Source organism: Periophthalmus magnuspinnatus, chromosome 23 (genome assembly GCF_009829125.3).
Source record: "Periophthalmus magnuspinnatus isolate fPerMag1 chromosome 23, fPerMag1.2.pri, whole genome shotgun sequence".
Lineage (NCBI taxonomy): Eukaryota > Metazoa > Chordata > Actinopteri > Gobiiformes > Gobiidae > Periophthalmus > Periophthalmus magnuspinnatus.
The window spans coordinates 22,051,339-22,069,242 of NC_047148.1; the positions used below are offsets into that span (position 1 = coordinate 22,051,339).

Consider the following 17,904-nt stretch of genomic DNA (forward strand, 5'->3'; position numbering starts at 1 on the left):
CAACTTTGCCTTTCTTAATCAGCAGCCAGATAAGCGCTCCACTGGTGTCGACCCAGCACTCCATCATTACAAGGTTGAGGCCGAGTGTTCCCATGTCAGCGAAAGACCGAGGCTACCGTGTAGACGCAAGGGAATGCTAAAATGCGAGATGTGATCTACAAGTGTTTAAGTTGGTGAAAATACAATCGTAGCGTTTCTCAGCCTGCTTCTTTTTTTTTTTTACACGGTTATGCAATAAAAAAACCCAGCAGAATTAGACAAAATAACTCAGGATGACACAGGTGTAAAGCATCAGACGCTGTATTTATTTGCTTTGATTTCTGCGCGCACATGTAGCTCAAGGATGTGATTACTTTTACTTTTTACAACGCGTTTTTTCTCTCAAATGTGGAAGACATCTGCTCTGAAGTATCCGTTTAACACTCGCAGCGGAATCTATAACTTCTTCTACCTCAGATTTACGGATTTATTCAGTGCTTTGCTCGTTAGTTTCCAGTCCTCGGTGTGTTTTGTTTGTTTTTTTAATTGCTCCAGTGTTTGTTTTGACGACAAACAGACCAAGCTTTTGTCTGATTGGTTGATCCGCACGTCAGTCACGCCCCCTTCAGAAATCCTGAGGTCAGCGCACGTCTCTGTAAAGTAAAGTGTTCTCTCGTTTATCGCGGGGGTTACGTTCTAAAAATAGACGAAATCTGCCAAGTATCATTATTTTTTACATTATTCTCTATGTTTTTTGTCTGTAAAACCCCTCACCACACACTTTATACACTTTTCTCACACAGGTGTTAACATTTTCTCATATTTCTCTCTCGTTTAAACTCTCTCAAAGTTCAAACCTTCGTAGGCGTCTTTGTCGGTGCAGAACGTTTCATCGACATTGTGGGTTTTGTCGGGGAGAAAACAAATTGCAAACATACAGCACTTCAGAGTCACACAACACAATCCGCGAATTGAACCGTGATATAACGAGGGACACGTGCTACCGGACATGTACTTTTGACTGGGATAAACATAAAATCCTGATTTAATAACAAAACCCTCCTCAGGTTTTCACGCAAAGGACTAAAAATGAGCCCTTCTTCTTCTTCTTCTTCTTCTTCTTCTTCTTCTTCTTCTTCTTCTTCGCGTTTTTGTTCACTAATCCAAAGGTTGTCAGTTCGAATCCCGCTAACGGCATAAAAGAAAATAAAACACCATTGGTTGCTCGTTCAGATCCACTGCCCCACAAGTTGCCGCTCCCACAGATGAACGCTCTCGTCATGTTCTTGAGCAAAACACTTACTTCTCTCGCCGTCAGTGTCTGTGCACACTTTTGTACGAATGTGTGTGTGGTTTGTTGACGTAAAGCGCTTCGAGAGTGACTTAAAGGTAAAAAAGCACTATACAAAAATGACCGTTTATCATTTCTTTCTTTATTTATTCTTTATTTGTCAGGGACCGTGCACAAATTCATGAATCTTACAAAAGAAAAGATGATTTGTACCAGATTTAGCTACACGTGCAGTCCCTGGGCAGGTGAACACGCATTAAAAATACAAATTTACATCATGATTACTTCATTAGACTAACAGTTTATCATTGACATTAGCAGAAAAATACAATAAAATATCACTGTGTCCAATGCAGTTTGTTTCCTCCAGTCCAAACCAATTAAAAAAATCAATTACGTGCAGCATTTAACCGTTCAAATAGTGATTTTTTGAAACTTTGCCGGTCGTCCTGTCATGTTTACATCCCAGCACCAGGCCCGTGACTCATCCCTAAACTGTTTCAGACACAGGCTTCACGCTTTGTCCTGATTACTTGTTTAATTACTTGCGTCTATTTTTGGCAGTGCCTTCGTTTAACCCTTTAAAATCCGCCGCAGCTGCCAAAATGTGCGTCTCTTATCGGTTCCTTCCGCCGTACGTAAGCTCTTTCAGCGTCTTCAACCTTCAAACGTCTCCGGTCGATGCTCCGGCTCCGCGCTGACCTGTCTCCGGTCGTTTAACCCGCTCGTGCCCCGTCGTATTCCCAGAGCAAAGTCACAGGGAGACCGTGTCCTTGTGTGACTCTCTGATGTATAGACAGTGCGTGGTCCATTTTAGTGCCGACTTAATGGAAGGCGAGGGAGGTTTGCTCAATTGGATTATTCGACATTCATTTTTCCAGATATTTCCATTGCCTGATTATTACCAAGTACTTGATATCATATGTCAATCAACTTCTGCTAGATTGCTAAAACATTGTGGACTGTCCTGAAATAGCCTCGCTGGAAATATCTGCTACATAAATTAACAACAAAATGTGCTTTTTTGCTTATCGTGACTGCGCTGTGCTGTGCATCTGCTGGATGAAGTCACTGCAGGGATGGGACTGGTGATCTCTGGATTTCAGTATCTTTGGACTCGTATAGTCACAAGTTATATCCCACATGGACAACCGTCTCTGCAGCGTTTGTCTTTCCCCCCTGTCCCCTCTCAAATCAGCTTTAAATGAGACGTATTAAGAAAAAAACTACTTAAATGAGCTTTTCACCTTGTCGTAATGGTGTTTTATCATCATTAGTTGTATTTTAATCCTGTATTTCCCTGCATTTGACACTAGAGTGTTCAGAAAATGTCTGTTTTCACCTACCCCCTATCTCCATCCACTAAATTAAGACTCTGCGTGTTGAGGAAATACCACCAAGAAACACCAACAGTCAGTTCTGCAGTTTTGAACAGGAAGACGACAGCCCCGTTGCTGTTATTATGAACACATTTTTGATGAATATTGCAGAGGAAATTGTAAAATTATAATCTGCTCATATTATAGATTATTACCGTATTTTCTGGAGTATAAATCGCATTGGAGTATAAGTCGCGCCAGCCAAAAAATGCGCAATGACGAAGAAAAAAACTAATTTTACTTATAAATTGTGTCTGAGTATAAGTCGGACCAGCCAAAAAATGCAAAATAATGAGAAAAAAACACATATTTCCCATATAAATCGCATCTGAGTATAAGTCGCATCAGCCAAAAAATGCATAATGATGAAGAAAAAAACATATTTCACATATAAGTTGCACCGAAGTATAAGTCGCACAAGGCAAAAAAATCATAATAATGAGAAAAAAACATATTTGATGTATAAATCACATATGAGTATTAGTCACGCCAGCCAAAAAATGCATAATAATGAAGAAAAAAACATATTTCACATATAAATCGCATATGAGTATAAGTCACGCCAGCCAAAAAAAAGCAAAATAATGAGAAAAAGACATATATTTGACACATAAATCACATCTGAGTATAAGTCTCACTGGAGTATACATCGCAACAACCAAAAAATACATAATAATGAACAAAAACCACATATATTTCACATATAAATAGAGCATAAGTCTCACCCGTGTCCAAACTATGAAAAAAAGTGCGATTTATAGTCCAGAAAATCCGGTAAACACCTGAAAAAAGCATCATACGTCTTTAAATACACCCTCTCTCCTGCCATATTAGTGCATTTGTGTCCATTTAGTGAATCCCCCGTGTCATATTTTTGTGTTTCTGTTTATTTGTCTGCTTTTGTGTTGCTCCCGTTTCTGTTGCCGGGGAGTGAAGTCATCGCCTGTGAGTGGGTGCTCTGATGCGCCCGTTGGACACCAGTCTGATCTCCGGATTTCGATGTCATGTGAATCTTTAAGCCGGAGCCCTGTTGCCCCGCGCTGCCAGAGATGAGCGTATGTGGCTCTGACGGATCGCTCAAATTCACTTAACTGATGTGTGCGCGGATGCTGATGTCACGGAAACCAGTCCCTAAACGCTGTGCCGCCGTGCGCCAAAAATACTGCCCCTAATCGATCCCGTCGCACTTTGTCTCGCTCCACATCGCGGTCTGCAGTCTTTCAACCTGCCGTCTGCTGTTGGACCGCTTCTCTCCTGTCTCATTAAATTACAGGACAATAGTTACTTTAATGGTAACATTGTCAATTTAAATAAGCATTAATCTGTCATTTGGCCATTTGGGAGTTTTGCTGAGTACACAAAATACCAGCATTTCCAGACAGAGATGGAATAGGAATTAGAGGTTTAATACACCTCCTCTTGGCAAAATGTTTAGCAAAATAAATAGTGTGTGAAGTCATTTTGCAGTATGTTACGCAAACGCTAATCCCGAGGTGGTGAAAGAGATGGTAAAGACGATGGTATTATGTAAAGTGCTGTATCAGCAGCCACCATTTCCACCAAATGGGGATGTTTCAGACTAAAGCCTCACACTGGAAGCTATTTTATTAAGGGAAATGCTACAGGCAAAACTCTTTTATTTTATTTGTGCTTTTTTTCGTTCACTCGTATTGAAAAAAATAAGGAAAAATCTAACACGGGGCTAATAAAATACTGTGAATTTCTGCAGAATCAGCGAGTTAAGGTTTAAACTCTGACGTGAGAGATGTTAGATTTTTAGAAAAGAGTCGCTGGAAAAAAACAAATCTGATTGGACGAGGATGTTTAACAGGGATTAAAACGCAGCAGAGGGCGCAGGACCAGACTCAGGAAAGTTGATGCCTGATTTTAAACCCAATTTAAGTCCAAAACGTTTGCATTTTCTAACCAGTTTTCAGTGTAACATGTGAACAAAATGAAACAAAGACCTTTAACCCTGGCCTTATCCGTAGATATCCAGATTTATATACTCCAAATATTCTTAGATTCTTCTCGTACCGTGTTTATGTGACCTCTCTGTGCCGTTAACAATGGAACAACGCTGAACAAAAACAAGTGACAGAACGTCTTATAAAAATCTGAGAACATTTAAAGGGAAAGACACGGGGCCATAGACACCTGGTGCTGCTGAAGCCACTTCCCAAAACGCCAATAAACTTCTTTCCGACCTTTAGAAATTGTCCCGATCACCGGCCCAGCTCTTTGTATGTGGGCCTATAATCGAGTGTGTGTGTGTGTGTGTGTGTGTGTGTAGCAGGGCCGCTCTGTTTTTCTGGGTACAGGGTCCAAGCTTGTGTCTCTTTTATGAGGCTGGGGGAATACCACAGCGACGCACAATAACACAGGAACAACTATGTGAGCAATGTTCACTAAGCTCGGGTTACAAACACAACCCCAGCTGCATTCTGCAAGAACCTGAAATAAGCAACTGTTTTTTGGAGCAAAAAAGGCCGGTTGAACTCAAAACAAACACAAATGTTGACATTTGTTGATGAGTATTGTAATAGGAATGTCAGCTGATTTGTACATACTTTTTACTCATGGAGTTCCTGTGGTCGGTTTCTTGTCATGTTGTTGTTTTTTTGGGGTTAACTGCGGAAATGCTGCTGAAAGCTCAGTTTTTCATATCTGGGAACAAACATTTCCCAGCACTTAATTTACTTGAATCCAGAGAAAAAAACAAGGGGCAGGAAAGTTGAAAAAGTTGAGCAATAATGTGTTAGTTTGTCTGCAGCAGTGAGTGAGTAATTAACGAGAGCCCGAGCAGCCAGAACTCACGTCTCTTTGGGTTAAGACTCAGTTCCTTTGGTCTCATCCTTCAAAATCAGCAGTGCACCATCAAAAATCAATACAATGAAGCTGCCATTTTGGATATTTTGGTTTTACGCTGGTGTGCTGCATGTCAAAACGTCCCCTCGAGTCGTCATCGCTCCTGCACGAGTCGTCCACAGAACATCCAAACGGCACCAGATCAACCATCATGAGGCCAGACAAACCAGCAAATCCTACTTCTATAAATATGTAAATTTGTCCTTTTAACCCATATTTCTCTTCTTTTCACGTCAACACGTCACCTTAGATCTAAACGTCTCTCCAAAAGGTCACGAGCTGGACCCGTGTTCATGTGGATCCTCAGTCCAGCTCCGTTTCTCAGCCTGTTCTCGTCCTTCTTTTGACACCTTCCCGCTTTTCCCTGGAGCTGCCATCCATTTCCTAATCGGGGAGTCTGTATGTACTCCCTCTGTCCAGTCAGTCTTTGTTAGATTGTTGATCAGTCAAGAAAGAAAGACGCTCAAGTTCTGCATTAGAAACACTTTGTCGTTTGCGTTTCTGCGATTCTGCGTGTTTGAGGGACCTGTTTTTCTCGCCTGTTTCCGTATTGATTCCCCAAAGTTGAAGAGATTTCAGTTGATATTAAATAATTTATTCACTCCGCAGTTGTTCATTGCCTGATTTGTCATATTAAGAATGACTCTCTCTGTTGGATCTACTAAGATGTTCAGTTCAGTTCAATTTATTTTTGTAAAGCCCCAAAATCACAGCAGCAGCAGCAGCAGGAGTCGCCTCTTAAGTGTGAACACGAGAATTGATTTAACCAACAGAAAGTTAGAAAATCAACAATAAAAGAGAAACAGACGAGCAAATGAATCAACAGAAAACAAGCAAATGGAGAACTGTCCCAGAACCCTCCTTCTCGGCAAAAAAAACAAAACAAACACGCCCCCGTTTGACTTAACTCTTTGGTCGTTTCTCAATTTGACGGTTGCGCACTTTGAAGTACCGTTCAAAGTACCCGGCCGACGAAGGGTACTCCTGCATCGAAGCTCCGTCTGTGCGCTTACGTTTCGTCGCTTACGTTTCGTCGCTTATGTTTCGTCGCCTAACAACCGTGACAACTGCGTGTAAAATAGACACTGAAATCATTTGAGTTTTATTTTAAATTCTTTATTATTTCGTAGAAGAAGAGTCGAGGCGTTTCTGTTCAGATTGAATAAAGTCGGGAATTAATCTTTCCCTTTGAATATCAACAAACAAATACAACGTTCAAGGTGATTTTTTATTTTTTTTTCACAATTGTAGGGAGTATTACATAACTTAAGAAAATGCACCTTGTTTCTCGTGTAGAAGTGACGCGCGGAGCATGACGGGACGTAGCAGCGCGTGAAGTCTGCTCGGACGCTCGCTTCGTTCACGGCCGATCTCTACGGAAACGCTGAAAACACAGGGCACGTTTTCGTCCGCATTCGTCAGGTGCGCGAAACGGGACGGGCTTTGTCGCGCCGAAAGTGACGTAAGTGTCCGTGAAATGCGCCCGACGAAGTTCAAAACCGTCGAATTGTGTTGCGTTTGAGTCCGGTTTACCTCCGCGGTAACTTTCTACGACATTCTGGGAGTAAATTTCCGAATCATTTTATCTCGTAGATCCCTGTCTTTCCAAATAAATAAATAAATAAATAGATAATGACGTTAAAAGTGTCGAAGTTTACACGAGGCGAATCAACTACGTGGGAACTAAAAAAGGTCTATTTGAAAATGTGTTTTTAATCGAAAATTACTGCATTATGGACATTCGTTAGCGCATAGTTACGTCGCCGTTTAGCCTCCATTGTGTCTTCAAAGTTGTATTATTTAAACAAACGGGAAAACGGCGTGTTTCAAAGTGGGCGGGACCGCTGAGCTCCATAACGTCGCCCTTCCTTCTTGCATTTTCTTTCATATCCAGAGGAATAACCCGGGTTGGCATTTTCAAAAGGACATCAAAAGGGCATTGTTCTTTCTATTCTAAACTCCACGGCGGCGTTTTACTAAAAGACGCTTAAAGAACGCTGCCCTCAACCGTTCGCCGCGTCTCCTGTCGTTCTCCCGAAGTCGGACGCAGCACCTCCGACGACATTTGACATTTTTAAACGGACTGGACTTCCGCTCTGAGGTTTCTGGACCTGAGCCCGATGCCCCTCGTACCTGGTCCTTCCCTCTCAGTTTGAATTAATTCGCCGTCTCCTCCGCCGCGTTCCCGCCGTTCTGTGATGTCATTGTAATGTAGGAAATCAAATATAGTCTGAGTCACCGGGGTCTGGCGTTGTACAGGAAACAGACGGACACATTACCCTTTAACGCAGCCTCGTCGTACCTGATGCGATGGAAGCGATCGCGTCAATCAACTGAGAATTTAGGGGATTTTTTAAGTTCTCGTCGTGTTTTTTCACCACGTTGAAAGTATTTTGTGGGAGAGTTATTACGTTTTTCTCAATGATGTAAAAACGACATTATTAAAGTGTTTATATTCGTTCTTACAGGTTCACGCTTCATGCCGTGGACAGTCGAGGGAGTCAGTCTGAGGCCAGTTTTGTGTCCGTGAGCACGTCCTGTCCGATGGTCGACGACAGGAGAGCTGAAGGTATTTTCAAAACTATACTCTTCTTTTTTAGTTTTGTTCTATCTAAAATGCTCACTGAATAAACAAACAGGACAGAAAACTTTAATTCAAATATTTCTTATGATCAAAGTTTGAATAACACTATATTCAACCCGAGACATTTTGAGCACATTTCTGATGAACTTTAACCAACTTTCACTTAAACATTTATCCATTGTGTTTTTTAAATAATCTTGGGGTTGATGAGTTTAACCTGATGCTTCTGTGTTTTGTCCTGTTTGGATTAATCACTGTAAGGATCATTATACTCCTCATCTGAACGGGTTTACAGGTTTAGAAATAAGGATTTAATGCAGTATTTTGTTGTATTTTAGATCAGAGGGCAAACTTTTTGACACACAGGCCACAATGGGTTCTAAAATTTGGGACCGTGCCGGGATATATATATATACAAATATATATATATATATATATATATATACATACATACATACATACATTCAGCCCAAAGGGCCATGTGTGACCCCTGGGCCGTAGTTTTCCTATGTCTGATTTAGACAGTGGGTGATCTGGTTCTTGTTCTAACAGACCAGAAAATGTGTCCAGAAAAAAGATTTTATACATTGAATTTAGATTTAAAGGTGCACTATGTAACATTTTGCCCTCTGCTCACCTTCATCCACCAACAGATATTTTTTTGCCTGGAATGTTTGAGTTTTGCAGCTTTAAACGTTGGATGGAGCAGCACAGACCGACCTCTGTCTCAAACACATGAACACACCTGGTTTTTCACTACAGATAATGGAGATTTGTTCTGACGTTTGTGTCTGTGTCCGTCAGAGATCGCAGATAAAGTCTATAACTTGTACAACGGCTACACCAGCGGGAAGGAGCAGCAGATGGCCTACAACACCCTGATGGAGGTGTCTCCTCCTCTGCTGTACCGGGTGCAGCACCACTACAACTCCCACTACGAGAAGTTTGGAGACTTCGTTTGGCGCAGCGAGGACGAGCTGGGGCCCAGGTGAGAACTGATACTTTTCCCTGAAACAGAAGACCAGACGGTGAAAGTCGCTGCTGTGGAATCACTTTTGGTTTCATTATTTCTTCAACTTACTGTTTTTTTTTCTTTCTAAACTGTTTATCTCAGCTACTGACTCACCCACTTTGATGAAGAGCAAGTGCAAATATCAGAAAAATCTCTCTTTCCACAGCTTTTTTTTCCTCTGATGGTAAGATTAGTGCAGATTATTGTAAGACTGGAGCGACTGGTAAGAAACTGACGATATTCACCTTATTCTGGATGTTTCCGTGGGCGCTGCTGTTGCCGTTCGAGTTGTTTTACTTTTGCACGAACTGACGATTTTTACAGCGAATAGGTTCTATGTGGACCACAGAGCCGGTTTAAAGCCTCCAGAGAAGCAGAACTGAACATTTCACACAAAATAAACATGTTTTTAGCTGGAAAACGTTCCCAAAAACAGGTTACGGCACAAGTGGGCGTGGCCGAATAAGGTAAATAAGCACGTGTGACAATGGAAATCTTTCAACATTCACGTATTTCTCATGATTAAAGTTTGAATAACACCACGTTCAGCCCTTCTTAGAGGACAGAGCGCTTTCCCGTGTTGGTTTTTGGATCTTTAGAGCATCGGCGAGCACATTTCGGTTGCACTTTAACCATGCAAAGTCTCACATGCACCGGCCAAAAACACAAATACATTTACCCATTGTGGTTTTTAAATAATCCCGGGGTCCACTCTGCCAAGTGACATGGCAGAGACGCTGATGAGTTTCCAGATCTTAATGTTCTATTCACCAATTATTGTGATTGCTTTGTTGCTATTTATTGCCAGTGTCTTGTTTGACTGTGGTCTAGGTTTGCTAACAACCACGCCGAGGTTTCTTTTGTTATGCAAGTCGAGCTAAAGTGCCAGTTTTGGTCAATGTAATCATTTCTGGTGGCACAAGGTCATAGTCTACGCTAACTTCTGGGGGCTCATTACCATGGAGAACGCCAAAACAGCGATCCAGCGCCAAACCAAACAGTAAATTTGATAGTCTGCTAATACTAACAGCACTTCTCAGTCTGTCTCTGCCTGTTCCACGTTAATAGATCCTGACCCTGTTAATAAGGATTCCTCTTTGTGCACAGGCCTGAGATAAAAGCGGGCGAAAAGGAAGTATAAAAATACCTTAAACACTTTAAAACTCTTTGGATGGACAGGGACTACAGCGGGACTGACCAAAGGGCACGCTGGGGCCAGTTACGGCGCAGTGTGAGATTTTATACAGCCCCTGTTTTCGTCCTAAAAAACACTTTCACATCATCGTCATAGTGTAGTTCACATGTGTCAAACTCAAGGCCCGTGGGCCAAACGCGGCCCGCCACGTCATTTTACGTGGCCCGCGACAAGGTCAATTAAAACGTTTGACTGTCTTAAAATATCAGTTTATAAGGAGAGACACAGTTACTCGTTTTTTCATATCCATGCAATATTTGTAAGCTGAATAAGTACACAAAAAGGATTAATTAACAAGATTAAAAAGTAGTTGCATTTATTTTAAGTTATATTTGGTTTATATTATATTTATTTACACTGTCTTAAATTATATCTGGCCCTTTGAGAGCAGCCATTTTATTGACGTGGCCCTCGGTGAAAATGAGTTTGACGTTTTATCATTCATGCATCGTTATTCCCTTCTCTCCGTTCACCTGACAACAAAAAAAATCAAGTTATTTTTGAACAGTTTGCAGAAATCCGGCTTAAAGTTTCGCAGAATGCATCAATTAAACACTTTTTGGTGCCATTACGAGCTGAGATTATGTCTGTAAACCATCAATTTAGTTATTTGTGTGCACTTTTTTGACTGTGCGTTTACGTTTTTGTGCGTAAACCTGCACAAATCTCTTTAATAAGAAATAATCTCCAGCTGAACTTTTTACCTTTTACACGTTTCAAAAGGTTTCAAAGTTAAGACACCTCTCTTCCTCGTGATCGTGGCGATATCTCGGTCCGTCCGCCCCCCCGCCGCTCGGAACAGCGGAGTAAGACAATAATAGTGGAATAAGTTTGTGCGAGATTAGCTTGCCTCTGATTGGTAAAGGGCAGTGGGAGGCGCAGATTGGCTGGTGTGGGACAAACACACAGGACTGGGGTGGTCGGTGCTGGTGTGTTTGTGCTGTTTGTGTGTGGGCAGCTGTGGGTGCGGGAGGGGGGTAGACGGAGGAGGAGGAGGACGGAGGAAGAGGAGGGGAGGGGGGGCTTTTGGATGAGCGAACACGGGTTATTTACTGCCTCAAGTTGGCAGGGTTGAGCCTCATTGGGGTAATTTACAAGGCAGCTCTATTGGTGGTGCCTTTTAAAAGGTAACAGAATGGCCAAGTGAAACGTAAGCACACTCAGCAGTCCTGCCAGCTCCAGCGGATCCCTGGAGCCCCCAAAACGTCCTCCGCAATTCTTACAAGCCCAAGACTTTTACACCACACTATTGTTCTGCTAATGCCCTACATGGACTGGTTTATCTTCAAGTAAATGCCACTATTATATTACATTTTATTATTTCCACACATTGGTTTTTTGAGTTTCAATAGACGCAGATGCCGTGTGTTGCTTTGTTCTGATCGTAGAGTCTGTTTTAAGTGTCGTAAAAGTGTTTAAATTTATAAAGTGTGCATCAAAAGAACCAAAAAAAACTATAAAAAAACACGTACTTGCTTGTGAATTAATGATTGTGCTTATTTACCACAATCAGCCAATGAAATCTTTGGTGGACATAACCGCGCGTGTTATTTTTCTGTGCCGTTTCAGACATAAGAATGTAAAGGAAATTAGAAAAGTGTTTCTCCCGTTTGCTGCAAATGAGAGCGGAGGATGTCTGTAGCTCCTGCCTAACTAAAGACAGATGTTGATGCTCTGCAGACACTGCTTCTCAAAACAAATGGAATTGTGCCCCTTCGCTGGGAGTGTGTTTTCCTCATTTAAACGCCCTGAGCCCGACGAGCGGCCGTTTAGAGCGTCGTGTTATTCTACGGGTGGCATTGGCGTACGTATGTGTGCAGGAGCCTCCTCGTGGAGACTGACCTGACCTGACATATGGCTTCATTGTGTCATAAACAAGAGCCTTACAGCCTCAAGACAACATTTTTGTAGTTGTGCTCACTTCAGACGACCGCCTCCGGTGTTTTACACAATCATTACCAGAGCATTCCACATGTGCTGCTTTTGACAACACGCTGACGGCACATTCAAGACGGGGACAGTTAGAAAGTCGTCCCGTTATAGTAAGAACAAAGTGCGATTTCAGGTAAACAAACTGGAAAAAAAACTGTTAATCGCTGTATTCTTTGTAAACGCTCAGTAAATTAAAAGTTCTCCTTGAGGTTTCTCTTTTTCCCACTGGATTTTTTTGCGTTTTCTTTGCAGAGAAGGAGAGTTTAAGCACAGGGGGCGCTCTGGAGCACTTCTCCATTTGCTTGTTTTGTTGATTAATCTGTTTGTTATTGACCAACGTCTGTTCCAGTGCTGATTTTCTAACTTTCTGTTGGTTAAATCAGCCTCACATTCGGCTTTAAGAGGCGACGCTGCTGTGATTTTGAGCTTTACCAAAATAAAACTTCATTAAAATCCTTAAAACTGATGCATCTGTGTTCAAAAAAATGCATTAAACAACATTATAATGAATATTTCAGTGAGCTAGTGCTAAAACATCCCCGTATTTTTCACTTTTAGCGGCAGCTCGTTGCCTCTTATGAACTTGTTTGAGATGTTTTGTTGATGTTAAAATGAGACGGTAAAAAAACCCGTTTCCACTCGCTCCGTAATGTTTATTCCTTGTTGTGGTTAAATGTGGTCTGATGATATTTACAAAGTATTCCCTTTCCATTTTCTCTTTAAACATTGTGCCAGCTTGAGTTTGTTGTTTCGTACCTTTTACAGCTGCAAACAGTAGCGTGCAATCAGGTGGGTGTGGAGCCATATTTGAACTGGTGTTTATGCTAATTAGGTGGTCCGCTTTTAGAGTTCGCTGGCCCATTTCGCACCGTACTATAGGCGCTTTCCCGTTCACCCGAAACCCGTCTTATCGCAGAGTTCAGGCGAGGGCACGGGGAGGCGTTCGAGCCGCTGTACTGAGCTACGTCTGGTCCAAACCTCCGCGTAAAGCACCTCTCAGTTTGTGCCTCATTTGCACCATTTTGATTTCTAGTCATAGCACGGGGGTTAAGTAATTACTGATAATTTTATGCCAACGTCTAGTCGCCGTGTCGTATATTAAAAATGTAATATTTAATCGAAACGGCACGAGGGAAAACGGGTTTCGCACTGCATCTTCCGCATTTTTTCAAACTGTTTTACGTCTCCGCTGCCGTTTTTTTTGAATTATTGCTGCAGGAGCCAACGTACGATCGCGTTATTCCATCTGTAATCGTCCCATCGCAGTGTCGGAGAGGTTAAAATGGCGGCGGCACGTGTTTGGAGGCGCTGTTGAATGTATGTGGCGTTTAAGGTCATGGACAGACCTCTGTTTGTGCAGTTATTTTTACTTCGTGGTCACTTTACTGCCCCATTCACACAACTTCAATCTGCTCCCAAAAAAATCTTCAGATCTATATTTGCTTCTTGTTTGAAGGTTTTGAAGTATGGATTTTTAAAACTTTTTTGTGGGTTTTACATACTTTTATTGATCCAGCTAAAAATATGTTCATTTAAATAGTTTTCTGCACGCTCATGTTCTTAGTTTTATACTTTTGTCAGATGAAGCAAAGCCCAGACTCACTATTAAATCAGTTGGAGCTGATCTTAGGGGCTGTGTGTCCTCTCTGGTTTTGAACAGTGTCCCTGCTCTTCCAGAAGCACCACATTTACTGAGCGTTTTGCCCTGACGATCCATAAACACACACGAGCTCACACAGATACACAGACCCACAGGTGTGACGTTCACTGGCGTCTCCTCGTCCCTTTAAACGTTCTCTCCTTAAACGTTCTCGTCTCATGTGCGGCTTACACTTTGAATACTGGACTGTGATTGGTGGACTTCTCTGATCGTGCCTCTGTGTCCGCAGGAAGGCCAGTCTGATCCTGAGGCGGGTGGAGCACATCAGTCACTACTGCCGCTCGCTCCTGTGCAGCTCGCACATCCAGAGCCGCACTGACACTGTGGCCTATGTGTTCTGTCACACGGAGGACAGGGGGCAGGACCGGGGGCAGGACCGGGGGCAGGACAGGGGGCAGGACAGGGGGCAGGACAGGGGGCAGGCCGCCGGCTCCCGCCACACCTCTCTACACGACAGCCGCCTGTCCTGCATGGAGAAGCTCATCTCTGTGCAGAGGAACACATACAGCAGCACCAAACTGCGGTGAGACTCAACGAGCACCTTTCCTGTCGCTGGTGCGTTCAAACACCAGAGGAAAGCCCAAACACCTCACAGTCACTGGGCATCGTTCAAAGCCACAGAACTGATTTTGAGTGGCACGTTTGGTAAATGCAGAATGCCGGTGATAGCACATATCAATAAGAGACTGCAGTGTAAATTATCATACAGCCGCGAGGGCTGGCTTCAGTACTTTGAATGTATATGGTAGTGATTTTGGTGCTTTAAAGCTTAATGGGGAAGATTTAAAAAAGGAAATGTTTAGCATAACTTATTTGCCTTTCATTTTATTTAAGAATCAAATATAGGGGGTCGCAGGCCTTTGAAATCCATCACACTGAAGTCTTTATAATCCTGAAGTGTCAAAAGCAGCAGGTTTGATGAGATCAGCCTGTTACATTTATGCAAACAGATCGTTTCATTTTCGTGCTCACGCTGTTCTCTGGTCTTTTACATCAACCACATTTTAGATTTGAACAAACTTAATGCAGATGGACGACACTGGACGCTCGGTGTGTGGACTTTGGACAAACGTGAGACTTCACTCACTGTCTGAGACTATATTTATTTATTTATTTGATTTATTTCATTCTAATGAACGACGACTACATTTGTTTAAAGTCTGTTGCATCAAGAAACGTGTTTGATATGAAATGACATGTGTCAATGTGATGATATAAATCAGATTGCACTTTGTCCATGTAATCCAGCACTTTGGATACGTGATTATTAATGGATGTTCACCCCATAAAGCTCCGCACTCAAAGGAAATGCTTTGAAACGGGATATTTTTTGTCCCCAGGAAAAAAGCTAATCTTGGTCTTTCCAAACACTCTTTGTCTTTCATAACGTTTAAGCCATGGATATCATTTCAAAGAAGAATTAATAATGCCTTTAAATATTTCCATAAATGATTTGGACTGTAAAGAAAAATATCTGTATTATTATATGTGGCTTTGATTGTCTTTTATGACGAATGTGAAATATTAAAAGTGTATAAAAACTGTTTTCTTTCTTGGACATAAAAAAAACATTGTCTACATTTTTATTACAACAGATGTTCACATTTGATTCATTATTTTTTATGAGAGATATAAATTCTCCCATAAAAATTACTCAGGTAAAATAGTTTCCTCTTCTCTTGCTTTAACACTTTCTGCAAATATTTTCAGAAGCTAGTGGCCGTTTTCTGCTTCAGTTTCCCTGGGTGGATCATAAAGGGGGTGCCGGGCGTTTGAAGCGGGGCGGGCGGGTTGTGCGTTACCTGCGTTTGGAGCGGGTCGGTGTGTGTTTGCAGTCTGGGGAACAGGAAGCCCGCCCGACCACTGCTCCAGGCTCACGATTTTTATGACGCGAATTGTATTTCAACACCATATAAACATTCGGATGACCATACGGTGTAACCTCTGCGTGTCCTCAGCACCTTGGCATTTGGAAGTCGGTGCCGATTTTGCGCGTTAATAAAACAAAATTTAACAGTTAAGTCATAGTTTTTGTTTTGGCTGCGGTCCTGCGGGTCTCGGGGGGACGTGGAAGGCGGTCAGCGACGCCGTGTCTCGCGTTAAAGGTACGGTAACTTTCGAAGGACGGCACGTTTTCCGCGCAATTCCGCAGAAAGAGAGTTAAAACCACGCTCCGGAACGTTCTTTACGGAGATGCTGCGGAAAACTAAAGCTACAGGAACAAGCAGGACGAGACCCTCACTCAGAACGAAGAAGAGTCCATTTGAGGATGCACGTTTCTCGGTTTTTAACGCAATCGAAATGAGAAAAACAGTTTGTATTTTCGTCTTCCTTGCGGCTAAAACGTTGCACACTGTGGCTTTAATATACCGTTTAGATTTCGATGAACAGCAGCGTTTTCAAGTTCGAAGCGGATCGTGTAAATTCTTCCGATTATCCCAGGGCTGGGTCGAGGAGGCGCCAGTCTGAACAGGGACTCCCAGACTTCCCTCACCCCAGACGCGTCCTCCAGCTCCTCCAGCGGGACCCCAAGACGTTCCCAGTCCAGCCGAGAGACGATAGCTGAATATTTTTTGGAATATTGTTAGAAATAAGACTGGAAAACTCCTCTTCTTCAGGTGGTTTTGACTCGTTGAAATAGATAAAGGCGAATTAATAAACAATTTTTAAAAAGTGAACCATTTGAACTGATTGAACGTAGGTTGTGACTCGAAATCGTTGTGATCTGAAGTGCGTTTGACCGCCACAAACCTCTAAAACGTTTGCGTCGAGGTCTGTAACGTGAGCGCTCTACATTTGGAATAAGTCTCGAAGAATTCCAATCATGTCTTGAGTTTTTAGAACACAAAAATATTTCCCTGGAGGTGTAACGAGGGGAAATCAGTCGCTAAGCTAACAGACACCTATCCCGTATGAATTACACTAATTTCTATCATTAAGTGAAGGTGGGTAAGCCTCTGCATGTGAGCTGCTGGGAAGTATTTTCTTTTTCCGTCTCCCTCGACAAACTGTTCCTTTAAGCTCAGATCCAGTTTCTTTCCAGTCATGCAACATTAACTGCACTTTAAAAATCAGTAGCTTGATGTTCATTCTCACAAATTAGGCCATTAACGTCATTGGTGTGCCAGGAACAGAGCCCGCCTTTTCATGCCAAAGGTATCAGGGATGGCTTTAAGAATGAGTTCATCTTTTACGAGTTCCTCAGCACTTTGGGGGTTTTGGAAAAGCAGTCATTAGAGGCAAGAGTTAAAAATTAAAACATGGATAAAGTGGAGTTAATTAAGGGACAAGCTGAGATTCGAGTCGTCCGCTGGTAACGTAAAAAGTCGTGGTTAACGGCGGTTCTTTCCACGTTTGGATATTTCACTGGTTTGTCTAGTCCACACGTGTCAAACCCAAACGCGGTAATTTTATGTGGCCCGCGAGAAGGTAAATCGAAAGTCATTTTAAAATAAGTCTGTGCTGCTTTAATGTTTCCATCGACAATAAACTAATGAGAATTTCCCAACAAGTGACACTGAGAAATATTTGCAAATAATCATCACAAATTGTTCAGGAAGAGGAAAATTGTCGGTGTGGAAGGAAGTTTCAAGAAAGACGCTAAAGGTGAATACAAGTTTGTGCTTTAAGGAGGAAATCTGTGTGTTTTTTTGTGTTTTGAGGCGCGGTCGGTACAATCTACGTCGACGTTTTGACACCAAACACGGAGCTAAGTGTGAAAAAGTTAGACTGCAAGAAAAACAATAAATTGTCCAATAATTAAAAGTCTGTTTTTGAAGCAGAGCTGAAGGTTCTGACCAGATCCACACTTTTAAAAATGTCAGTTTATCAGGAAATACAGATACACAGATACGTAATATTTGCAACTTGAATAAGTAATAAATACAGAAACAGTTATTTAACAAGTTACATTTATTTTACATGACATTTGTTTACATTTAGTGACATTTATCCAGCCGCACAGTCACATCTGGCCCCATTTTGCTGATGTGGCCCTCGGTGAA

The 17,904-nt window shown here is 42.1% G+C and overlaps 1 protein-coding gene across 1 annotated transcript in view; it reads left to right on the forward strand.

The window, feature by feature from the left end:
* Nucleotides 1-14,427, forward strand: part of LOC117391777 (astrotactin-2-like) — a 305,935-nt gene extending 291,508 nt beyond the window's left edge. The window contains exons 21-23 of the mRNA XM_055231621.1: nucleotides 7,986-8,086; nucleotides 8,906-9,089; nucleotides 14,130-14,427. Of these exons, the coding sequence (XP_055087596.1) occupies nucleotides 7,986-8,086; nucleotides 8,906-9,089; nucleotides 14,130-14,427 (583 nt within the window). The remainder of the gene's footprint in view (nucleotides 1-7,985; nucleotides 8,087-8,905; nucleotides 9,090-14,129) is intronic.
* The last annotated feature ends 3,477 nt before the right edge of the window (nucleotides 14,428-17,904 follow it).